At 33.5% G+C, this 16815-nt stretch overlaps 1 protein-coding gene across 1 annotated transcript in view; it reads right to left on the bottom strand.

Annotated features, from left to right (window-relative positions):
* Positions 1-342: 342 nt before the first annotated feature.
* Pde3b (phosphodiesterase 3B, cGMP-inhibited) overlaps positions 343-16815 on the bottom strand; it is a gene marked incomplete at its 5' end in the record, with an annotated part of 127331 nt that continues 110858 nt past the window's right edge. The window contains 6 exon segments of the mRNA XM_005380333.2: positions 343-2201; positions 3453-3702; positions 4907-5068; positions 7279-7482; positions 9376-9575; positions 16515-16628. Of these exon segments, the coding sequence (XP_005380390.2) occupies positions 1987-2201; positions 3453-3702; positions 4907-5068; positions 7279-7482; positions 9376-9575; positions 16515-16628 (1145 nt within the window).

Below are 16815 nucleotides of genomic sequence, written 5' to 3'. Positions count from 1 at the left end.
CTAAGCAAGTACCATACAAAATTTCAATAATTAGAATAGCAATGTGACCTTACTATGCATACATGCACATGTATGAATTTATACAGATACATGAATATATTGTATTCTGTCAGAAAATATCAAAAAAGCATTTATGTAGGATGCAAAATGTATGCTACAGAATATAAGCACAGGATATATATATATGCATATACATACATATATATTCATATATACACACATTTACACACATGTGCAAACTCAAATTTTTATTATTTAGTAATATATGATAGGATTGAATAGTTTGTAAATGGTGTTGTAATGGTAGCAAAAGTGGCAGGAAGGAATTCAGAACTCAGTATGTTTAATAAATAAAGCTTAGTAATTTATTAAATATTATGTTATTGTGCAGGATCAAGATCCCAACACTTAATGGATCTTTAACATCTTTCAGGTAACCCAAATATTCTAGGTAGATAAAAAACTTTCTGTTAATATCATACTTTAAAGGAATTACCTTATAAATTAATGGTTTATTGTCTACAAAGTTGCACATCAACAACATATGATATAGTCTTGAGAAATAATGAAAAACACTAGCTTACCCTCTCTGTATCAATTTGGCTGCACTTTATAACCTCAGATATTTTTCACAGTGAGGATATATATCTGCACCATAGCAAGTTTATAAACATTGCAAATATGGTTTATTTTCTTTATAATTCTCCTTATAATGTGGTTATTTGTTTATATGCTTTTCTGCAAAATGATTTACTAAAATATTTAGATTTTTTTATATGAACTGAAGTATTCTCATCATTTACTTTATCTCAGAAATGAATCTTGTAGTTAGAATCTAGAATTACTGAGTAATAACAAGTCACTTTTGTCATGTAGTCTTCAGGCAGAAAATAATTAGCAAAAAAGTGAATGTTGGTTTTATCTAAGATAACCATATATTCTGATTACTTATTCAATGTATGTGTCCTTTAGAGCTCACGATATTTCTTTTGTTCTTTATCTTTGAAGGGATTAGTTTCATTTGATTTTGCATTAAGGCAAAAGACAGATTAACTCCTTTTTCTTAGATTTAATTAGTCTCAAATTCATCTAAGAACAGAAAAAACAATGTTCATTTAATAAAAGGTTAACATCAATATTAAGACAACTTTTTTCTTCTGACAAATCTGTTTATATTAAGTAAATGTTTAAAAATACAAATCCTGAGCAAGAGTAAAAGAACAGTTTTGACTAAAGAATAAAATTCCTTCAAACAGCTTTAAAGTTCAACCATGGAACATAGTCCATAAGACTAGAATTCAGATGTCTGATGCCCATGGCAACCTGAATACTCTGAGCAGACATAAAACACACAGCTGATAATACATAACAGTAAAAAGCATCAGAAATCGATGCACCTGGATTTTGTTAAATATAACAAAGGTCCATCAGTCCTTCATGGACAAACCTAGCTGGGAGAAAAGCACTAAACAGTGTATTGCATTGAGCAGAAATTCCTCAGAAAGGCCACAGTGGATTCCTTTTTATATAGGCACAGACTTTTTTCAAAACACTGAAAAACATAAAAGATACATTTGGAAATACAATACAAATCCTGTTTTCATGAAGGCAGAAAGTTCTGACCACTTTGGAAACTGAAGTCAGGTCACTTGATTTTTTTTTTAGTTATAGCCCCCTGCCCCATGAAAAATAAGAGCTCACTACGCAGCAAAGCAGCATTATGACAAAGTATTTATACACCAGTGAAGGCTTTGAGTAATGGCTTTGCAACACAAGTCAACTGAAGCCCAGCTCTAAGTATAATTTTCTAGTCCACGTGATGAAAGTGCTTAGGAGTGGGAAACTGCCAGCATAGCAAGGATCCTCTCACAGTATTAAGGCCTGTCTATGTGGGAATGGTCAACTGAACATCAGCACAGTGAATACCAGGTAATGATTTCTGATCCTGGGGACAGCTCTCCAGGCTTCTTCAGTATGACTTCTCTTTTACTCCAACTGTCGCTCTTCCTCTTCATCTGCTTCTTCGATGACCTGAATCTCATCTGCTTGAGGTAAGGAGGCATTCTCTACTTGTAGCTTATTCCCCTCAGCTTTACATTTTTCTTCTTCCTCTATAATTTCCTTCCATACCTTGTGGTTTTCAGTGAGGTGGTGCATTAGCTGACAAAATATTCGTCGTCTGCCTTTCCTTCTTTGTGGTTCTGTGAAATTTAAAATAAACATACTCTAATCACTGTGCTATCATTCATTCATTCACACAAATGTCTCAGCACCTAATATATCCTAAGTAGTTATGTAAGCACTGAGGTTATAATAATGAATAGTGAAATAAGAATAATCACTCTATTAAGCACCGCACATTCTAGTGGAACAACCTAGATAAAAATCAAAATGAATCAAAATATGAATATATTAGATGGTATTAAATGTTAGGAATAAAAATAAAACAGAAGAGGAATAGATAAGACTGGATAGGAGGGAAGAAAGGAAGTATTGTACTGAAATTTCAAGTGAAAACCGTAACAGTCAAAGTTTAAAACCAACCTCTTAAAAGTTTTTATGTAGTCAGTTAAACACAATTATCAACATTCTGGCCAATATTATTTTTAGAAGTCAGCCAATCTTTTCAAAGTAACACTCATGGTAATGCCATATGATTCTTAGTTATGCTAATCCTAAAGACAAGGTACATGTGTGTGAAAGGGTTGGGGGATGGGTTCTTTGTAGTCATCCTATCTGTTCTGATTTATAGCATGCTTGGGAAAAAATACCTAGGTAAGTATATTTTAAATACTACTTTAAAGAGCAAATAATTAATTTTACTCACAATTACATAGGAGATGAATGGGGCTTTTTCATTTTCCATTTATATTCACTGTCTTATAAAGAAAAAATACATCACTATAGTTTGATAACTTAAATTCTTAACATCACAAAACTTGGTTCTCCCCTTAGAGCTCAGAAATGTATATTTTCCTTTTCTCTGCACTGTTTGATACATTTCTCAAGTCTATGTGGAAGGCAGATTAGCAGGCTGCTTTAGAAGTTGTGCTCTACATCTGCCTAGGGGAGTATGCAGTAGGGTGCCCTTGACAAAGGGCAAGATGAATGAAGACTAGGTGTAAGGATACCTACTTCACAAAAGCAGACGTAGTGATAGCCCTGTCTTGCATGCACAAGTGGACTTTGCTGAAGAGCGCGGGCTAAATAAAGGTTAGCATCTCAAGAGGTGTTTCCAATGAATGCGAATGAGAATTCTTGCATTTGATATTATTAGCACAGAACCCACCACATAGCAGTTACTAAATACTTGACTACTAAATCTAAACATCTAGTTAGTCATTAGTCAAGGTATGACTGCTGAATTTGTATCTAGAAGCAAAGTTCTAAACCCAAATTAAATGGACATTTGTAGCAAATAATATTAAATATAGTTCTCCATAAATTCTTACTAGAATTTAGATTGTCTTCCATTTCTTCATCTGTATCTAATTCTTCACCTTCCTCATCATCACCACTTGCACTGTCATCGTCCTCTTCTGCTTCTACCCACTGGCCCGGCAGCAAACCAGCAGCATCGTAGGAGTTACACAGGGGACCCACTATGTGAGTGATGAAAGACTCTTGGAGTTTTGCTAGTTGAGGAGATGAACGATCCATGAAGGGACTGATGGGTAGACCAAGATTTGCTTCTTCATCTCCCTGAGCATTTTAAAAAGAAAAATACATGTTTAACTATTTGAAGACCAACTGCTGATCTTTGGTGTTAAAATTATCTTGAGGTTCTTAAAATATATTCAAAGTAATATTTTCAAAGAAATATCAATGAATCTATTCTATCATTTCAACTGTAAAAATTTCTCTAATACATAAGAAATCTTAAAACTTTATTTTCATATTCTGTCCACACCAACCAGTATGGATATTCAGTTAAAAAAGAAATACATGTATCTATTAAAATAAGTATCAGCAATTTTACTAACCTGCAAAATTCTGTAATGTCAAATACAGACTCTCTTTCTCCTTAAAAGAAAGGCATAATGGACACATTTTGATTGTTGTAGTTTTATCTCAAATGTAGGCAGCTGAATTTTCTAAGGGTTTTTCAGTCTTCCCACCCTTAACAGCAGAGCCCTCTAATGAATCTAAACCAGAAAACCCAGTGTATAAAACAAAAGTAGAGCTACTGTTGTTGAGGTGAGAATTTGTGCTCAGATCCCTAACTGCCTGCTATGTAATCGCATAATAAGCTCATATGGCTTCTAAGGTTCTAGCTAGCACAATTTGAAAACAGACAAAAATAGTTTCAAAAACCACCTTTATCACTTAAAAGCTATGTGGTACTGGGCAAGCTCTATGCCTACTATTATCACATGTAAATTTTGAATAATAATTACCATATAAGGTTGCTATAAGTATGAAAGATAGTATTATGCAAATGAAGGATTCCCTAAATGGTACTTATTCACAATTGGTTCTAGTGTCTGAACTGTTTGGAGATTAATTACTCCCCACAATGCTTAAACTCTGCATGCAACATTATTGATATTCTTTAAGCATATTCTGAGTAAACTCTGAACTTACTTTAAAAGTACTTCATTCAGAAATTGGTTGTTCTAGATTATAATTCTTAGGGTTGAAAGGGGCCTTGGGCTCATACTCTGTCCTTTGCTGTAGACTCGAATCACTCCAGAAAGGCATTAGGCAATTTTTTTAAAAATTTTAGCAACAAAGGAAAACAGAGCTGAGAAAACACTAAGAACCAGAGCAAATGAAACATTTTCTAACCCTTTTGGTCAAAAATAACTCAGATTTCAAACACTTAACATAGCTAACCAAATCCTTATAAGTTCATTCTTCACATGACAGCTCTTAAAAATCCCACCAATCTCATTATGCAACTTACCTGCTCATAAAATTCATTGACAATGCCTTCTGTCCATTTCAAATGCAAGTCTCGAACTTTTGCTGGGCCATTTATATCTGCTAGTTTGATGCACACCTGGCAGACTAAGAGGCGATCATTTTCACTACTCCATTCTATACCATTACTATTTACATCATTGGCCTATTTTGAAAAAACAGAATTATTTTAGGTTGTAAGGGCACAAGAATTTTCTAGTAGTTGTCTATTTTTACCAGGTTACCTTAAATTCTTCTTGTCTAAATGACAGAAATTTCAGTAAATGCTTCTTTTAATCATTGTATGCCATAACATGGACTTGCATGGGTTAAATTTCCAGCTGAAGTGTTACTAGAATTTTGCTTCAATAGAAACCATAGCTTTTCTAAAATATAACTAACATGGGTTTCAATATTTGTGATTACCACAGAAAACAATGATTTATGTGTATGTATATATGCATCTGTTATGTACAATAAATATATGTATATACATCAGGAGGTCATAGGAATTATAACTGCTTCTACTTCAAAAATCTATGCTTAAGGAGCTAAAGAGGAGTTGATGCTAGAGGTAACAGGCAAAGTGATATAGTTTCAAAAAAAAATACTTGAAGTTGGTTTCTACATTTTTAAATCTTGACTCAGAATGATTAATTGTGTAATACAAGAAAAATTACTTAACCTACTTGAATTTAACTTTCATCTTTAAAATAAGAAATTTAGGGGCTGGGGATTTAGCTCAGCGGCAAAGCGCCTGCCTGGCAAGTGCAAGGTCATGAGTTCGGTTCCTGGTACCGGAGAAAAACCAAAAAATTAAAAAAAAAATTAAAAAAATTAAAAAAATAAAATAAAATAAGAAATTTAGCCATACTTCCATGAATGTTAATACATGAAAAATGCCTCATTCATAATATGCTAAGTGCTAACATTTAAACAAAAAGATTTATCAGTAGTCAGAATTATTATTCAGTACTCAAATTTCCTTTTGTAAAAAATGAAAATAGGCCAGATTATCATAGCTTCTGAGCTTCAGTGTGAACGGTGAGTGTTTTTGGCACAAAACCCTTCCATCAAGGAAAAATTTATTTTTGCAGTCCACCAACATACAAAATATCTAAAAGAGCTTTTTTCATTGAAATTGAGTGGGAATTCTAGAGCGTCACTCATGAGACTTTCCCAAGAAACTTCAGAACTCAGACGAACACAGATTCAAAGGTATACACATAAGCCAAGTGTGGTGGTACACACCTGCTATCTCAGTACTCTAGGGGGCTGAGGCAAGAGGATCACAAGTTCAAGCCTAGCCTGAGCAATCTGGCAAGATCCTGCCTCAAAACAAGAAAAAGTAAAAAAGAATAGGAGGAGAGAACTAGGAGTAGAAGGAGGAAAAGGAAAGAGAAAATGGACTGTGGATGTATCTCAGTGTGAAGACCTGGATTTAATCCCCAGTACCAAAAAAATAAAGTATACACATAAAGTGAATACAGCTCTACAACTATGAAATAATTTTAAAGGCATCTGATCTCTGCTTTTATAAACATTTTATTACTACTATGATGGCAACATATGTAGGTGTCTCCTAAGCACTTAAATCTTGTACTCCTTTGTTACCTGTTTGTCCCCCCCTAATGATACAGCTTCATGTCACAAAAATCCAGGCAATTTCAGCTTCCTGACAGCAAAAGAGAGACCATCCTTCATCACAGGAATCTAAAGTAGTGGTTTTTAACTTTTCACCCCAAATGTCTTGAGAGATAACACATGCTCCCATATGTACCATAATCATAATAGGGTAGTGCTTCTCGATCCCCTTGAGTTCATTGATGGCAAGGACTCTGGCCCATTCTTTCTTCATTTTTCCCTAGCACAATTACTGCACATAGTGGGCAATTGCAATAGATAGTAGCTGAATGAGTGAATTCTTGTCAAGTGGAAGAGGATACATACTTCTCTCCTGCATGTTAGCCAGTTAAAGATTTACTAATACAATGAAAGTATAACAGGCAGAGCAAGGTAGGCATAACTGGCTTCTCAGAAATACATCCTTGACTTCATAGAAGGTCTTCCTTGGCATTGTGCTTAATTTTCTCAAATCATTAATAGGTTTGTCACTATGTGAAATAATGTCCAATAAAAGAAGACAATAAGAAGAAAATATAGCAAATAAAAGTATTTTAGGACATGTTACCGTAACAAATATTTTTAGGATAAAGGTGTACATATATATATATATATATATACATATACATTCTTATACCAATTTTTTGTTACTGCATGAATAGTACTCTAAAGACATTTAAAAACACTGATTCCAACAACACTATCAACAGTGATTTCCCTTTCTGAAATCAGGCGCTAATTTCTATAACAAACCTTGGCATTGAATTCAGCAAGGAAATCAAAATGCTTTTTAAGATCTGTGGCAAGGATTGCTTCGATGACTAAAAAACGAAAGTGCTTGAACTCCACATGGTCAAGATTAAGAAGGAAGTTGTATTCTGGCCGAGAAAGATATAGATTCCAAGCTGATGCAGCATGATGATTTTCTAGAACAGATCTGTCGTTGTACAGAACTGCCTAAAAAGAAATTTTAAAAAATGAGGCAGGCATCTCAAAGACATGAAACTTTAATAATTAAAAAAATTACAACCAGAAAAGACATTTATCTGTAAACCTGTTCTAGATCCCTAAAGTCATTTACAGTTTTATCTGAGGAGGTTTACTGATGGGATGAAGTAGACCTCAAAATACCACCCTGCCGTCTCTTGGGAGGCAGCATGGTAGCTGCAAAGAAGATGAAATTTGGAGACTAATAACCCTTTTGCTTACTAGCTATGTGTGCTGGAAGGAAAGATGAACTTTAACCTCTTTGAATGTCAGTCTACTTAATCATAAAATTATTCTTACATTTCTTCAAATATTGAAATGCCTAGTAAAATGCCTCCTATAGAGTAGATTACTTATATTACCAGCCTGCTCCTAATTTTTTTTAAATCCCTAAGAGAAAGACTAAGCTTTCAGTATCCCTAAGGGATCAATTTATATTTAATAGGTTTGACTAATTTGTGCTCAAATCTGATAAATATCAGACTAGATTTGTCTCGTCAGGATATAGAAATAAAACTCCTGGCTCAATAAAACACAGTGTAAAATGTGTGCTTTGTAAAGCTGCCTGGTTTAATAAACTTTCGTCTGGCCAGTTCAGGAAAAGAAATGAGTAAGTTCATGGTTCCTTCACTGTTGCAATTGCCTATGATCTACCAAATGACTAGGATTTTTGAAGGTTATTTGTGTTAGGTTAGAGAGAATGGACATTTGAATTTTGCAGAATTGTACTGCAAATGGAGAAATATGTCTTCTGGAGCAGGTAGTTTCTGTCTCAACAACTCTTAGAGTGGACCAATACTAATAACTAGATTTAAATTTACCGGAAAGTTACCTGTGGAAATCATGAGCTATTAATATAGCCTCATTGGAGAAATGAATTACATTGCCATTCTAACCCGTTTGCACATGCATACCATTACACTCACTCATACTTATATATACCTCCACATTTGTACATGCTTGCCCTACATTCACTTTCACCACCTTGAGATTCAAGAGAATTTATCTTGTTATTGTACACAGAAGAGACAAAGATGTAAAGAAGAAAGCAGAAAATAGTTATAGATGATGAAAAGATCAGAACTGAAGCTTCAACACATTGAAGTAAAGAAGTTCTTCACAGTAAAATGAAGACAGATGAATTCAAAAATCATTTGAGTACATGCTATTTGTAAGGCATGTGGTTAGAAACACACAAATGACATTTTAGAAATCAGCATAAACAAATACCCACAACCATATTAAATATATGTTGTTAAATGTTTTCATATTTAAAATGATAGTAACTACAGTTATCCATTTTGGGGGACCTCCTACCACTTTAAACCATGACAAAAAAGGAATTTTATACCTCAACATCTATACTGGATACAAAAATAATATTATACCAGATTTTAAAATACACTAATATATTCACAGCAAAACCATTTTAGGTCTGGATATTAAGACAAATCATAGGAGAAAAAAGGGAATGACAAAAAGATTAATAATTATCCTCAACCATTATAGTTTTTAAGCATATGACTAACTTAGCCAGAAGTAATATAAATCTTAGAACTAGTCAGAGTTTTGACAGTTTGGTCCAAAGCAAAAATATTTTTGGCAAGGTCTCCAGAATTTCAAAAAACAAAGACTTATTATTTTATAAACTACTCTTTTCTAGTTGATGAATGTGATTTTTTTCCCAATTCTGTAGCATAAAGCATGTCAGTGTCATGTGTTTTTGTCTAATTAATTATAACGATGGTCTTATACGTCAAGTGAAATGGCCATCTGACTCAAGAATGGTTAATATAAGGATCTGCAGCATGATTATAAAATTTCAGAACTACTCTTTAAACTTTCTGAAAAAGTATTTCCTACCTGAGGTGCATTTGTGGCCACTAGAAATGCATTTGTCCTCCCTGGGTGATCATAATCATGCATGGCAGCTGCCACATACAAAGCCATCAATTCTAATGCAGGAATGTTTGAAGACAGGCAGCCATAGCTCTCATCTGGAATGGAGCAGCTCTTTGAGGAAATATAAGCAATTCGTCCAGGATTAATTCTACCATCGGATTCTGAGGAACAACAAATAGCAAAATAAACCAGCATTAGCAGGAACTCCTTCACAGTTACACTAAGGAGAGGATTACCCAGCAGGTAATATGATCATTTATCTCATTTGTTGATTTAAAAAACAGACTCCATGGAATTAAGAGTATATGCTTTCCAGTGTACACATTAGAAGATGACAGGCCATGATAGTATGTTCATGCCAGCTTGATGCTCTCTTACTCAAGCTAATCATTTTTGAACTTCTGATTTTCTATCTACATTTGTTACTTAAGGGCTAGATAAAATGGTCAGGTATAGGATATAAGAGAAAAAATAACTGATAATAAAATTTGATGAAAAATGTATAGAGATTTAGGAATTTGGTATATTACCAAGGTGAACTTCTCATTTACATGGTTTTTAGTTTTCATCTAGAAAGATTAAATTTCATTTCTGGCCCTGACTAAAACTTCTTCCCTTTATTCTTCCTTCCATATAAGGGAATTTAAAACTACAGAAAGTTACAAGACATGAAAAACTGGGGAATGTCTCAGTCAACATAACTACTTTATCCTCCTATTAGAAACAACGTTTCTAACATATCTACCCTGTGTATTTTTGTTCTTACTACCTTACCATTTGTTCTTTTATCTATTTTGGTGGCTTTGTCTAGATGGTGACATTCTTGCTAAAGGGATCTTAAGAAATTACAAGGAAAAAACCCTGACACTGTATTTATGGTAGATAGTACATAAAGGCAAAGATATAAGAGATACAAAAATTCCTTAGTTGTGTTCATCAGTGGAATCTAGAAGTAATGTCCTGGCTTGTCGAAGTTCAAAATGACTCTTAAATTATTTTAATTGTCTTGATATTCATCATCACAAGAACTTTTTAATATAGTAACTTAGTATACTAGTGATAATTATAAATTATAGCTACCACTTTAGTTTCATATTGTTTATCTAATTTTATATTTAAATTGTTTCTGAATAACAATACAGATACTTTTAATATACTTATAAAAATAAAAACAAGGTAGTGAAATATACAAATCAGGATATATACATATATATGCAAACTTCTAACAAGACACTGATTATCAATATCAGGGTGAATCATTTGAAGTTTTTCCTGTGTCATACACATTCTGAGTTTTCCCTACAATTGTAAAAGTATATTTAAAAAATCAAGGTGGCAAAACAATACTCTTTCAAATAAATTAACTGACAGATTATGCTTCACAAAAATATACTTAACAAAAAATTAATAGTATGATAATGAAAACAGCTGGCAAGAATAACTAAATATAATTATTATGTATCTCATTTCTTTATTTCCTTTCAGAAAAAAAGAGATTCATTTAATTTGCTGATTCATTTAGAAGGAGGCCTTGTAAAAGGCACTTAGATTGTAAGGACAGATGCAAAACCTATTTGGAGATGCCATGGTCTTAAATCTAGAAAATCACAAGACATCTACTCTGAAACTATGAGAAATAAAAATGAGTTCATCAAAGTGTTGGGTGCAAGATCAACATGATAAAAGCAATTATATACCAAATTACTGGTAACAAATAAAAAAAAACCCACTTCCAGATTCCATTTACAAGAACATCAAAAAGAATAAACTTAGGAACACATTTATCAAAGAGTAAAAAATTAGTATTCTGAAGCTACAGTGTATTTTTGAAAGAAATTTTAAAAAAAACTAAAGAAATGGAAAAATACTCATGATTATAGATCAGAAGTTTTGTTGTTGTTTTTGGTTTTGGAGACAAGACCTTGCTATGTAGTACAGGCTGGCCTCGAACTCATGGCAATCCTCCTGTCTCCAGCCTCCTGAGTCCTGGGATTATAGGCATGCGGCACCATGCCCAGCAGATCAGAATATTTAATATTCTTTAAATGGTAGTAATCTCTAATCTGTTCCACAGATTCCACACAATTCATATCAAAATCCCAGTTGCTTTTTTATACAGCTGTCTAAACTGAGTCTAAAAATTAATATGAGATTGTTAGGGACCCAGAAGAGCCAACAGTCTTTAAAAAGACAAACACAGTTGGAGGATTCATATTTCTCAACCTCAAAGCTTACAGAGCTGGAATGGAACTGAGAATCCAGAAATAAACTATCATATCTATGGTCAACGGGTTTTTGACAAGGGTGCCAAGATCTATGTGAGAGTCGACTACATGCCCTGCATGATGCTCAGCACTTTCCTTGATATCTTATTTAATGCTTACAACATCTTATAGGGTAGAAACTGATTTAGTAACATTTAAGAGCCCCTTGTGTTTAGAACAGACTAAAAACTTTTTCAACAAATGCTACTAAACTGGCTATCAATATTCAAAGTAAGGTTAGACTTCTTCATTACACACCCTAAAATTAGCTATAAGTGGATCACAGACCTAAACTTAAGAACACTTAGAAGAAAACATAGGAAATCTTCATGCCTTGTCTTAAAATATTCTGAGATATGAACATAAACAACAACAAAAAATGTAATGAATCAAAATTAAAACCCTTTGTGCTTTAATATACATCAAAGATTAATAGATAAATGACATCTGCAAGACAGAGAAAAAGTATGGAGTTTATGCAACTGAAGTTAAGCTATTATCAGCTTAAACTAACCTGTTGTAACTAAAAAATGTTCTCTGTAAGTCTCATGGTAATCTCAAAGCAATTCACACACACACACACACACACACACACACACACAAAAGAAAGAAATCATACTACTATAGAAAATCATCAAATCACAAAGGAAAACAGCAAGAGAAAAAGAACAATCTGTCTACCAGATAACTCAAAACCATTTTAAAAAGCCAGCAGCAATATGTATCAATAATTGCCTTGAATATTCATAGGTTATAGTCTCCCATTGAAAGAGTGAGCCAGGTATGGTGGTGTACACCTGTACTTCCAGCACTCTGGAAGGCTGAGGTGGGAGGACTGCAAATTCAAATCCAGCCTGAAATACTTAGTGATTTAGTGAGACCCTGTCTCAAAATTTTAAAAAGGACTGGATGTATCTCAATACAAAAGCCCTGAGTTCAATGTCCAATACAACAACAACAACAACAAAAAGTGGTTGAATATAAGAAAACAAGACCTTTTCAAGAGACTCACTTTGCCTTTAAGAACACACAGAGACTGAAAAAGAATGGAAAAGATTCACTCCACACATGGTAACCAAAAGGAAGGTAAGGTAAGTATACTTGTATCAGACAAAATACACTTTAAGTCAAAATTGGAAAAATAGACCAAAAAAGGTCATTTAATGACAAAATGATCAATTTAGCAAGGTAATAAAGTAATTATATATGGACCTAATTTTCGAGCACATAAATACATAAAGCAAATATTAATGGATTTGCATGAAGAAATAAATAATGCAATAAAAGAAACAGATTTCTTTTTTTTTTTTTCCTGGTACCAGGAATCGAACTCATGACCTTGTGCTTGCCAGGCAGGCACTGTGCCGCTGAGCTAAATCCCCAGCCCATCAGATTTCAATACTACACCTTCAACCATAGAAAGGACCATTCAGACAGACTATAACGAAAGAAATCTTAGATGTGAAATATACCTAATGAGTCTAGCAGACATGTGATCAACATTTTACCCAACAGTAGCAGAACACATTTCTCAAGTATGCATGGAACATTTTCTAGGATAAATCATATGTTAGGCCACAAAACAAGTCTTGTCAAATTTAAGACTGAAATCAAACTACATCTTTTCTTACTATAATAGTATACTACACATCAAAAACCAGAGAAGATCTGGAAAGTTAACAAATATGTTTTGTTTTGTTTTTTTCTCCGGTACCAGGAACCGAACTCACGACCTTGTGCTTGCCAGGCAGGCGCTTTGCCGCTGAGCTAAATCCCCAGCCCCAAGTTAACAAATATGTGGAGATTAAAACAAATGCTTTGAACAACCAATGGGTCAGACAATAATTCAAAAGATAAAGGAAAAGCTATTCTGAGATAAACAAAAATGGAAATATACCAAAACTAATCGGATACAGCAAAAGCAATTCTAGAAGGACGTTTACAGTAATAAGACTGTCTCAAATTAACACCTAATGTTAACCGTAAGAACCTAGGAAAAGAACACAATAAGCCCAAATTTAGTAGAAGGAAGGAAATAACAAAGATCAGAGTAGAAATAAATAAGACTAGAAAAAAAACAGAAAAGATAAAACTAAGAGTTGTTTTTTAAAATAAATAAACATTTTGCTGGCTAAGAATAAAAAAGACTCAAATACAGTCAGAAAAGAAAGAAAAAACATAACGAATGATACCGAGGAAACATAGGATCATGAACTGATATCACAAAAGAATTTTTCTAGATAATCTAGAAGAAACAGATTAGTTATTAACAATATAAAACTTTTCATGACTGAATTAGGAAGAAATAGAAAATATTAACAGATCAATAATAAAGAGATTGAATCAGTAATCAAAAATCTATCAAAGAAAAGCTCAGGACCTGATGACTTATTGTCTAAAGTCTACCAAAATTATGTATTAAAAACATACACCAATAAAAAGTACAATATCAAGCTGTACTTTTCCCAACTCTTCCAAAAAAAATTGAACAGAATAAAATACTTCCAAACTCATTTACATGGGCATTTCCTTGACACTAAAGCCAGATAAGTTGAATATGGACTGAAACCTCTACAAACTGTGAACCAAAATAAACCTTTCTTCTTTTGAGTTGTGGAGATATTTTCATCAGGTATTTTATCATTAGGGATTTTTTTTTGCACATTTTGAAATGATCAAGTGATTCTTATACTTTGATTCTATTATGTGATGTATTAAATTTATTGATTTACATACGTTGAACTATTCTTGCTTCCATGGGGTGAAAGTAACTTAGTCATAGTGAATGATCTTTTAATATATTGTTGAATTCTCTGTGCATGGATTTTATTGAGGATATTTGCATCTACCTTCATCAAGGATACTGGTCTGTAGTTTTCTTTTTTGTTGACTCCTTATGTGAAGCATTCCTTCTCTTTCCATTACAAGGGAAAGTTTCAGAAGCACTCTAGACATGCTTATACAGAATCACTTGAGCTTATACAGAATCCCCTTCTTTGTCTATTGTTTTAAAAGCATGGCGAACACAGAGTGGCCAATACCTATCTCAGTTTTCTGTTCAATGTTACCCTTTTCTGGGTTCCTTTTTGGAAGCATTTCTCCACTGAGAATGAAGGGTCTCCATGTCAATTTTTTTTTCAAGTAAAAAATTTACAAGTGAATTATATGAGGAATAGTTAGAAAAGTTACTATTTCTGCCCTTGAGTTCACAATTTTGTGTATTCTGGATATAGTAGAAATGGTGTCATATATTGGATACTGGCTTAGACACAAATCACATTTTATGGGACATCATCCTAGCTCCACAAAATGTTTATAATAGTTTCTCCATTTGAAATCTTTAATATGTGATCCCATCATTTTCTTAGTCTAGCTGTGGGGAGAGAAGTTTTATGGTATGATCAATAAATTCTGAGGGTGTAAGTTCATTGCGACCTTTTCCCCCTAGGAAAATCAGGTCCTTGACTTGATGGATTATTGTCTACAATAACCTGAGAGTATTCATTCTGTATTTTGTAGATAATGATGGTGATGTACTGTACACAAGTAAATCTATATCTGGGATAAGAGAGAATAAAAGCTGTCTCTTTCAGAAAGGAAGGGAGCCAATGTAATGAATCTACCAGACGGCTGGTTCCCCCAAGGCAACGGTGCCATATCAAGGACTCACCCTTCATCTCTCCTATTGGCAAACTGGGCACTCAGGAGAGGTCTGGGCCAGTTCAGCCTTGGTGAGAAGAAACCCAAGTTGTTCAGCCCATCGATAACCTCTATTCTTGTTGTCTTGGCTATGTGTTTGTAAGGTCACTGACTAAGAACTGGAGAAGATGTAGAAACAGATTTAGTTACCATAAGAAGATATCATTCTGTCCAGTTGACTATTGAAAGCCTCCTCTACAAAGAATGGCTTTAGTCAGTTAGTCACAGTTCTCCAGAAAAACAGCACTACTCAGATATGGGAGGTGGTCAATCTTTAAGAAGCTGACTTGCACAATTAAAGAGGCCACAAGTGCAAAAGGAGGGTTGACTGACAGGGTAGGGATCCAAGAAAGAGCTGGTTTTTCTGTTCAAGTCCAAAAGTCTTCTTGCTCAGGTGAGGCCAATCTATCATTTGTGAAGACTTTCATCTTACCAGATAAAGGCCACTCACATTTATCTCAAAGTTTACTGACTTAAATATTAATGTCATCCAAAAAATACCCTCTAGGAAACACACAAATTAATACTTGATGAATTTATCCAGCCAAGTTGACACATATTACCACAATGTGTATTCACACATATCCACCATTCTGCACCCACTCTTGTAAAGTGTAGTTCTATTGCTTATTGTAAAATGGAAGAAAGAGGAAAATTGAGGGAGAAGTGCTAAACAAAGAAGAACCAGAATTTAATGGTTTGTTAAATTCTCAGCCTATACAGCTGCAACAAATGTTAAAATGTGTATGTTTACCAAAGTTTCTTAATATCACCACTTCATCACTTCAATTCTTATGTGAAACTTTTAAACATGCTTCTTTTAGCTTGGTAAGTTTACATATTTTAAATGTACATGATATACCTGAAATAAAACAAAACCAAGAATGGAAGCAAAGTAATAATTATCCCAGTATTCAGGATAATGACTCATATTAAGTAGTACTATATCTTAATCTAGCTTTGAAGATGGGTATCAGGTTTACATATTTTTATGTCATTATTATACATCATAACTTAAATCTTTTATATGTACCAAAATGTACTTAATTAAAATTTTAAAAGAACAGAGGTAATGACACATCTTGATTTATTATTCCTAATCAAATAATTAAAAGAAAGATTTGTAGGAGGAAGTACCTGTTTCATTTCCTATTTCATGATCACTGTGGATCTGCTGTAAGCCAGGAATAGGCCTTGTTGTCAGATACCAAACTGCGTGTAGAACATCTGTGGCATGTATACGATTGTGATCTAAAGTCACCAAAATATTTTATAGAAATGATCATTCTGTTAGATTTCTTCTGAGACATTTAGAAAGTAAATAATTTTCTAGCCATACAACATTGTAATCAATAAATTATATGAGTTAGAATAATTTCCCATAATTGTATTTTGTTTTACCTAGTTTTAAAGAACCTAGATATGTTTTCTCTTTTGA

The sequence above is a fragment of the Chinchilla lanigera genome, unplaced genomic scaffold, assembly GCF_000276665.1.
Source record: "Chinchilla lanigera isolate Chin_1 unplaced genomic scaffold, ChiLan1.0 scaffold00013, whole genome shotgun sequence".
NCBI classification, from domain to species: Eukaryota; Metazoa; Chordata; class Mammalia; order Rodentia; family Chinchillidae; genus Chinchilla; species Chinchilla lanigera.
This window is presented reverse-complemented; position numbering and strand designations above follow the sequence as displayed.